This window comes from Channa argus, chromosome 16 (assembly GCF_033026475.1).
Source record: "Channa argus isolate prfri chromosome 16, Channa argus male v1.0, whole genome shotgun sequence".
Classification (NCBI taxonomy): Eukaryota; Metazoa; Chordata; class Actinopteri; order Anabantiformes; family Channidae; genus Channa; species Channa argus.
The window spans coordinates 18,443,852-18,453,462 of record NC_090212.1 but is presented as its reverse complement, the minus strand read 5'-3'; the positions used below and the strand labels follow the sequence as shown (position 1 = coordinate 18,453,462).

The 9,611-nt window shown below is 45.5% G+C and overlaps 1 protein-coding gene across 1 annotated transcript; it reads left to right on the top strand.

The window, feature by feature from the left end:
• The first annotated feature begins 1,237 nt into the window (after positions 1 to 1,237).
• ccdc177 (coiled-coil domain containing 177) lies at positions 1,238 to 9,465 on the top strand. Its single transcript, XM_067478568.1, has 3 exons — positions 1,238 to 1,673; positions 2,375 to 5,700; positions 9,050 to 9,465. The coding sequence occupies exon 2, from the start codon at positions 2,387 to 2,389 to the stop codon at positions 4,907 to 4,909; it is 2,523 nt and encodes an 840-aa protein (XP_067334669.1). The 5' UTR covers positions 1,238 to 1,673; positions 2,375 to 2,386; the 3' UTR covers positions 4,910 to 5,700; positions 9,050 to 9,465.
• The last annotated feature ends 146 nt before the right edge of the window (positions 9,466 to 9,611 follow it).

Sequence of the window (9,611 nt, the reverse complement as noted above, 5' to 3'; positions counted from 1 at the left end):
TACCTAACAATGTTTGAGGACAGTGAGCTGTGTATATAATGTGTACCTTATGCTTTTTTCTTTTATTATTGATCAGCACAGACACTATTTAAAAGTACACACTAAGTACCATCTAAGCACTGTTTTTTTTTATTTGTGAAACTTTATTAACTAAAAGCAATGTCTTCACACCACATTCATCTTAACACAAGTTAATATAAATTCAGCTTGTCTATGGAGAAAACAAGAAGGTGGTTTGTACTTTTTTGAATTTTTACTTATTTAAAGTGTGTTTAAATGTAAACATTTACTTTGGTGAGGCTCTGTTCATTTTTTTTATATTTTATTATGACTGATTTAGGAAAAAATAAGGTAGACATTGAACAGAGGCAATCAAACATAATGTAGTTCAGCTGTTATGGGCACTGATGCTCATGCCCACTTTGCTGCTGACGTCCTTCTAATACAACAAAGAAACCTAGAGCACATCCGTTTCACATGCTTCCATTTACTGTTATTAATTTGTAGTTGATAGTCCAAGATTTGTTCTTTACCTTACATATTTTTTTTTGTAAAATCATAGGTTTAATAATTCGTAACTGCTACCTAACGAAAAACTTAATAACAATAAGCTAAAAATTCTCCAGAGGAATTACTTTATGCACAATGCAGATTAGCAAATGGTAAATAATCGCTGTATATAATTGTGTATTTTTATATACCCTTACTTAAAATGTACATTCACATCACTACATATTATTGTTGTTGTTTCCTCGTTGTTTACCTAAAGAGGTGATATATTTCACTGTACAACTTTGTGTTCACATTTTTTTTGTCTATTGTTAGAAATTCAGCAACAAAAAAAAGAGCATACATGTCTTGCATTATAGTGTCCTCTTGTGGCTGTTTTTAATAATTACAGTCAGCTTCATTCAACAGCAGATGGCAGTTGTCACACTAGATGACTTTTGATGGACCCTCCTGCAAAGATTAAAAACATTTTTAAATATGCTCGATTATCATAATGAGTTTTAGATTTGGGGGCTTTTATCACCAACGATTTAAAAAATGAAAGAAGTAGTAGTAGTAGTAGTAGTAAAACTACAATGTTGAAACTAAAATAATTTTACTCAAATAACCTTCTATAGACATATTTTTGTGATAGAAAACATACCTAAAATCGGACGCTTACTTAAGCAATGTTTTGCCATACGTTAAATCCGTGTGGGAGGCGCTCGGTTCGTTGCCGCGCGCACACCGTAGGTTCGGCGTAATTGCCCCATGCAGGCGGAGCTATATGGAAGCTGAGATGGAGGGATGCTGCTGAGAAGCAGGTGGGGGGGCGCCGATGTTTACTGGATGCAGTTTGCTGAGGGAGGAACACAAGAAGCTGCACAGGAGGGTTTTGGTTTAGTGGTGAATTTCAAGTTGGGGCCCGTTTTATTTTTAGCCGCGGCCGGCATCGATTGGAGCACCGCGGATCTGCAGACCTGACTGGCTGCGAAAGGCTCAGTCTGTCGTGTCGCTGGAGGTTGCGACGATGTGATTTTTTTTAAAATTATTTTCTTTTCATCGCAGGGTCGGCGGCCGAAACCTTTTCCCTAAAAACCTGATATTATGCGGGGACCAAGAGGGACTGGGCGGATCAAAGGGGAACAAAGCACCGGTTTAGAAAACGTTTTGCAAAGTGGCAGGTTAGTGGATGTTTGTGTGGTGTCATCAAACGCAAACAGCACTGGTGTAACCAACAGCAAATGTTGGCTTTGTATTGCCATAAAGAAATAGCATCCTCACCTTCAACTGCGTCTGTTTGTAAATTCTGACCTAGAATTTTCTGCAGTGAGACAGTTGAGGTGGTTTCTGCTTGTGTCCTGCTGATGTGGAAAAGTCTAGGCCTTCGCTGTTTGTAAGGTGTGAGTCCATGTTGGGGAGAACTGAACAGTTGTTTACCAGACAGAATCTCATCCATGGGGTTTAAATCAAGCTTTTTCTGTCTGATAAATTTCAGATGTGTTTGGAGGTTGCTTGTGTGATGTAGAGTGAAAAATATTGCTATGAGTAATCCAATTCTCTCAGCCTAGTAACTCTGCCAAAAATAGATTTACTGTTTAAGGACTGTGGTGTATTTTCATGTGTTGTGTCACTTCCCTGAAGGGAATATGTCTCATCTGGGCTAAAATCAGTGGTTGCATGAATATGTGTTCATGCATGCATGTATGAACCTAAACCTGTGTTGTGACCCTCCCCCACAGAGTGTCTCTCTCTTAAGTGCTGAACTGAACACTGTAATCCTCTAATTCAAATCTTTTTCCACTGTTTTATCCTTCTCCCCTCATGTATGATCCAATCCCCCCTCCCTTCATCGATCCCCGCCCCACCCTCCCTCCACCTGCAGCATTAGCCAACTATGGTTGACCCCTCGGACGCTGAGGAGCAGAATAAGTGTAAAGGTCCACAGCTCGACACGCCAGCTGTGGTCACTGAAGACCCTCGACTGCCAGACCAGGCCGACGGCATGACAACGGAGGAGGATGGGGACGCCGGATTTGAGACGCCACCCACTGGCAGCTCTGAGCCAAGCCCCTGCCACACTGCGTCCCCGGCGGGGCCTGATGATACTTCTCATTGGCCCCCACCTCAGCAGCCACAGACTCAGGCAGATCTGTCACCCAAAATGCACCTGGACCTGTACAATTTTGACTCACCAGCTGCAGAGGGCAGCCGCTATGTGCTAACAAGCCCCCGCTCTCTGGAGGCGTGTGCTCGATGTGGCGTCAAACCCGTGGAGCTGCTACCCCGCCCACTCACCGACTTCGCCCGGGAGGCCCCGGGTCGCTCCATGCGTGTTGCGACAGGCCTGTTTGAAGTCTTCGAAAGGGAGAGACACGCCAAACTGAGGCAGTGCAGGGAAGAGAGAGAGAGGATTGTCAGAGAGGAGAAGAGGAGGATTCTGCAGGCGACGGTCAATAGCAGCAGCGGTGCATCTTCGCCCTCTGTCAACAAAACCTGTCCCCAGCCTCCTCCAGCTGGAATCTTGACCTCAACCCCTGATTCTGGAGCATCTTCTAGAGTCACAGCATCAGATCAGGTGTCTAAAACAGCTACAGCAGTTTTATCTAAAGCCCCCACCTCCAGCCTTAGCACCTCCCCTAAGTCTGCCCATCCAGGCTCTGCTCAGAGTGGTTCAACAACTGCACAATCCACAAAGGGTGGATTTCAAGGATCTGCAAAGCGTCCTTCGTCTGCATCAACTGAACAAGTTAAAACCACACGGCCGCTCTCCTCTGGCCCTCCCCCCGTAGTCAGGAAGTCGCCTGGTGGCAAATCTGCAAACACTTTCCCCAGATCAACCCCAAAACCCCCCTCCTTCCCCAGAGCCAACTCCACATTGACATCATCGGTGTCAAAGCCTGTAGTGCAGAGCTCTGGGACACCTTCGAACGGTGTAACAAGAGGACCTCAGCACAATGGACACCTTGGATTTCAGTCCAAGGTGAGAGAAAAAAGCCATTCACTGGAGTCATTACAGCGAAGGATGGATCCCATCTGCTCCTCCACCTCCACTACCACCACCACCACCACCACTACATGCACCTCATCAGAGTCAGGTGCTTCGTCTTCTTACAGCTGGGATGGTGCACGAGATCACTGGGCTAGATTCTCTAGTCCTCGAGCTCGTACTCTGGCCACTTTCAACTCCCTAATGGGCCGCAGCCTCAGCCTCGGGGACCTGAGCCACTCTCCTCAGACAACACAGAAGGTGGAGCGCATTGTAAAGGAGGTCAAACGGCGAGGCCTGAAAGCCGTTTCGGAGCGAGACCGCAAGATTGCAGCTTTGATGCTTGCTCGATACCAAGAGGAGGACATCATGAGTCAAACTCGGTACGTGGCGCATCTTCAGTGGGACCGTGAGCGCAGAGTGGAGGAGCTGCGACGAGAGCAGGAGGAAAGAGAGAAGCAGCGTGCAGTGCTTCAGTGCCAGCGAGTGTGGCAGACGCAAGTGTCAATACGTCAGCAAAGACTCAGTCTGCAGGAGCAAGAGTCAGCAGCTGCCAAAATGCGGCAGGCCGAGGAGAATGAGGAGCGATGGAGGGAGCTTGCAGAGCAACAGGAGCGCAGCCGTCTGCTGAGGTTACAGCAGGCTGCACGGGAGGAGAAACATAAGAAAACTCTTCAGGAACAGAACCTGAAGGCCCTGGAGGAGGAGAGGGCAGCCATGCTGGAGCAGGAGAGGCTGCTGCTAAAGGAGAAGCTCACCATGGCTGAGTTGAAGAGGCAGGAGAGGGAGCACCAGACTCAGGAGGAGAGGCGAGGTCTGAACAAAGCAGAGAAGAGACGTCACGCCGCCCTGATACAGGAAATCGCTCGCAGAGAGCAAGAGGAGAGGGAGGAAGCCCGGAGGGCAGCAGAGGAGAAGCTCAGCCGCTCCTTGGAGAACTACGAACAGATAGTTGAGCGTCGAGGCCAGGAGCTGAAAGAGAAGGCCAAGCGTGAAGAGAAGCAGATCCAGAAAGCGCGCAAGGCGGCCGAGAAGCGCGAGAAGCAGCAGCAACAGCTGCTGGAGGCACGTGCGAAGGAGGCGGAGAAACGAGCCCAACAGGCAGCTTTAGTGGCTGAGGAGAGGGCCAAAGAAAAAGCTCTGCGGGCCGTCCAGTGCCGGCAGGAAAAGGAAAGACTCCAGAAGCTCAACAGGCAGCGCGTGGAGGAGGAGGAGAAGCAGAGGCGTTTTGAGCTGCTCCAGTCCATCGAGAGGAAGCTGGAGAAGAGCGAGCAGATCTTCCGAGAAAAGAGGGCCGTGCTAGAGAGCGCTCGCTCCGTGGCCCGAGCCTCCTTTCATGTACGAGACAAAGTGCGGGAGGAGACCAACATGCGTACCTTCGATAAAATGGCCCTGGAAGCTCAGCTCAAAGCCAACCTAGATGAGAAATAAACCCATAGCTTTGTTGTGGACTACTTCTGGTCATGTGCTTGGCTCTTGCCTTCTTTATGGCCATCATCACTACACAGCTTTATCCTCCGTCTCAGAAACACCTGCAGTGTTAATTTTTTTCCCTTACATTGATTTTGACCATTATCCTATCCACGAGGGGAACCAAATCATTTTGTATTGTGGACATAATCAGACTCCAAACTATATCGTGAGTTGTTGTTATAGAACAGCAGAGCCTATGTGGGACATGCAGTAGACTTTATACCAGATGAGAGCTAGAGAGAGAAGAGCGAGCTGCCTTGTGCAGGATTGCAACCCCTCCTTTCTCTTTCTCTTTGCCCCATTGCTTTGTCTGCCTCAGCTACTGGACTGAAAGCTGTGCTGGAATGAAAAGAGCCATTGTTTACCAGGATGCACAACTCCAAGACAACTGCGAAGGCTTCTAAGGGAGGACTCCTGTAGGGGACATGTTATTATAAGAAGAAAAAGCAAAAGGCAAATGGTTCCAAACCCCCAAAGCTAATGAGCAGGTTTTTGTACACAGACTGTGACACAGCTAGACAAAAAAAACAAAACAAAAAAGGCCTTAGGCTGGACATGTCTGTACCCATTTGCTGACAAGCACTGTGCTGATGAAGCAGCAGAGGATGCGGTTTTCTGCAGGAAGGCTGTCCTCCTTCCCTCTGTCTCCCCTCTTCATGTCAGATTACAGTAGACAGTGAAGCGCTCTGACAGACAGCTGCACCGTGACTCCCAGCCCAGCCGCCTGATAACCACGTCAAAGTCAACAGGTGAGTTCTTATTACCTTTACATGTTGTCATTGCTGTTGCAATTTAAAAACACACACACACACACACCTCATGTTCACACTGACCCAAACTTGACAGCAATGGGAAAAAAAACACATCTACTCATGAGCCAACAGCAGGCTTTAAAGGCCTCTCGCTGTGCTAATCCTGCGATCTCTCGGATTAAGAAATAAAAGGGACATACACATGTGTTTTTTCCCCCTTTCAGATGTAGTTGTTGCCATAGTGATAAAAATCGGGATGAGCAGCAGGTTGTGAATGAGTGCGTGGGAATATGAGGGGCCTGCCTGTGGGAAGCTGGCAGCTCGTTGTTGTTTTTTTTGCAGGCCGTTATTGGAAATTACAAGCCATGAGTTTGTAATAACTACATTATCTGCATTATGTAAAGATAAATCATTTGGAGGAAAATCCTTTAATACCTTGAGACAGTGGCTGACCTCCAGATTCAGCTGGCACATCTGTGGCCACGGGGCTGATACCCGCTAACGAAATGTGAGCCAAAGTGAATTTAAAATGCAGCATTAGAGCGGCAGAGGTCTGACAGGCTTATGGCAGTGACTAGGCCACGCTGTTCCCACAGCATAATCGTGACGCCGTGTAAGGTTCGAGGATGAGACGACAGATTTGCAGGCGCTTATGATGGTCAGGCTGCCAGTCTACAAGGTTATTTTAAAACCGTAAAGACAAAGAAAACTGCAGTAGACACATTTGCAGGGACAGCAGAATCCTAAATAAAGAAAACATTAGTAGACAAGAGAGGAAAGAGCAAATTTATCACAGGAAATGTTGAAAATATCTTGGCTCGCACACAAAACCTGATGGCTACTGAACAACTTTTTAAAAAATGTGTCACTAATCAAACTTGTTTCTTCTGTGAGTGAGAGCTGGGGGATGTGATGTAGAACTCTTAGAGAAACTCGTGCATGTGTGCTTCATCCTAATTATTACTAAATAGAAAGTTCAATTAAAAATGTCACCAGAAGCTAATTGTTTTATGTTAATGCCTTATTTCAAAATGGATCAAATTCATTATTTTCCTAAACATTACTCGCATAATGACAACGTGAAAGACATTTGTTTGAAATCTTTGCAAATTTATTGGAAAAAAATCTCATAAAATAAGATGCTACAAACGGTACATCCCTGATTTTAAATTAGCAAAAAGAGTAAAACAAAGACTTCTTTTTCATCAATATAATATTTAAGGTACAATTAGCTATTACGTTTACGTTACGTCATTTGTCAGACGCTTTTATCCAAAGCGACTAACAAGTGAGGTACAAGGCAGCAAGAATCTAAGTCAAGGAGAAAACATCAAAGCAAAGTCCACGAGTGCGAAAAAGAGCAGTTAGAAAGGAAGTTTTTTTTTTTTGTTTTTTTTTAAATAGATTTAATTGCATAGGAAGATGTGTAAGAGTTCTGTTTTCAGTTCTGTTCTGTTTTTGGTGGCTCGTTCCACCATCGTGCAGTGCTGGGACCACCAGATTAAAAATGAGGTGAGCTGCTGTGTTTTGGATCATCTGCAAGGGTTTGATTGTGGATAACGTTAACACCATCAACAAAGCGTTGCAGTAATCAAGACGAGATGTGACCAGTGCCTGCACAATGAGTTGGGTTCTATATTCCGTGATGTAGGGTCTGATCTTCCTGACGTTGTAGAGGGCAAATCTACATGCCCTAGAGACTGAGGAGATGTGGTCCTTACGCTCAGTTGGTCGTCGATGATGGACCCCAGATTTTGGCTGACTTAGTGGGGACAATCACTGTAGATTCAATGTCGATGCTGATGTTGTGTTGTGTCGAAGGTCTGGCTGGGAAGACAAGGACCTCGGCCCTCGAGAGGTTGAGTTGAAGATGTCTCTCTCTCTCATCCAGGCTGAGATGTCTGAGAGACAGGCAGAAATGCGCGATGAAACAGTGGAGTCGTCAGGTGGAAAGGACAGGAAGAGCTGTGGTTCATCAGCGTAGCAGTGATAGAAAAGACAGTGTGAGTGAATGATGGAACCCAGGGATGCAGTATAGACAGAAAAACGAAGAGGACCAAGAACTGAGCCCTGCGGCACACCGGTAGAGAGGCTATGAGAGCGAGAAAGATGCCCCCACCAGGATACGTCGAAGGTTCTTCCCTTTAGGTAAGAACGAAGCCAGTCTAGAGCTGATCCAGAGATGCCTGAGTCAGAGAGCGTGGACAAGAGGATCTGATGGTTCAGTGTCAAAGGCTGACGATAGGTCAAGTAGAATTAAGACAGAAGACTGACCTGTGGCTTTTGTAGCTCGAAGATATTCCACAACAGTCAGGAGGGCCGTTTCTGTGGAGAAGGCTTCCTGAGCAGTGGGGTAATCTGGGCCTGCTTGAATGAGGTTGGAAAAGTCCCTGTTGCGAGAGATGTGGTGATGACTGGAGTTGAATAGTCCAGTCCCACCCCCCAGACCTGATGAGCGAGGAGTGTGAGAGAATGAGAAATTGGTGGAGTGCGCAGCTGAAGTGGCCGTGTTCTGTGGCATAATCCAGGTTTCTGTAAGTGCAAGCAGGTGAACAGCTGACTGTGTAGCAAAGGCTGGAATGAAGTCGGCCTTGTTCATTGCAGACTGGCAGTTCCACAGCGCAAGGGAAAAAGAGGCTGGTGAGAAACATGTCGTCTTCCAATTGGAGGAGAATAGGGATCTGTTGAAAACATATGGTATAACAAAGAAAAAAGGAAGACGTAAAAGAAGTTGGAGTCGGGCTGACGGTCCAGCCCCACATATGTGGTTTTTAATTGGCTACAGCTGAAATCGCCTCCTCTTTGAAACCAACCTAATTTGTGTGAACGCCCGGTTATTACTAAGCTGAAACTACCACCAATCACTAACCAAATATCCACTTCGCCAATAGAGCCAAACTTACTGACTACAGTTCTTAACTATTAACAGACTAAATCAGCAGACTCAGGAGAAATGACAGAAACTCAGCACTTACTTCTTGAATATATCTCCTGCCCTAGTACAAATCTTTAAACTTTTGCCCTAATTTATTTAATTTTTATTTAACTATAACTTTAACACACTCCTTGACCATTTTTGTTACTTCTGATGATGAAAACGTGGCACAGGTGTTTGTCCATCATGTTAGTTTTAGGGTTAAGTTTGCATCCCCTTATGCCAATCCTGTGTAAGACGATGCCTATAAACCAATCAAAGTGCTTTAAAATGATTTATAGTTTACCAAACAAAGCGGGTAAAGTGTTGGCTACATTTTGTATGCGACAGATGTTGAATCCTTAAGAGCATAAATGCGTTTCATGAAAGTGCCTGATCTCTTACTACGCATTGTTGTTTTCTGTGCTGCAGGTCCTGGTGATGTAACCCACCATCTTCCCCAGCAGGATGCTCCCTCCCACACAGAGCTTTGTCAAAGCAAATAATGGGCAAGTTGGTTAAAACTCTCTCCTGTGAAAGAGCTGCATCTCTGTCCGAAGTTCTTTTATTCATTCCCAACACACACAGTGCCACCTGTTGTGCTTTTGAGGACAGGAACTGAACCTGCAGCCTTTTACCTGCACAAATGAAATGACATGTACAAGGTTCAAACACAGCTTTATTAGAATCAAGGCATTTTGTTGAGTCCATCGTATTTTCCTTCCCACCCTCCACCCAGACATGTGGTCTTCCTTTCTGTACACTTTCTGGTGTTGTTGCTTAACATTTGTACATTGAGGACATGCTTTCAGATGTGGCAATAATGAAATGGTCACGGTTGAAATTTATCTGAGTTCATTGTTTATATCAACCCTTCTGTTAAAGTGACACAATCTGTGCAAACAATCAGAACCAGAATAATAAACAGAAACATTTTTCAAGATGAACTGACATAATCTCTGCTAAATTGAATAGTATTTGTTTTTTTTTTAAA

Excerpts from the sequence above, each read along its gene's own strand:
- ccdc177 (XM_067478568.1), top strand. The coding sequence starts at position 2,387 with ATGGTTGACCCCTCGGACGCTGAGGAGCAGAATAAGTGTAAAGGTCCA.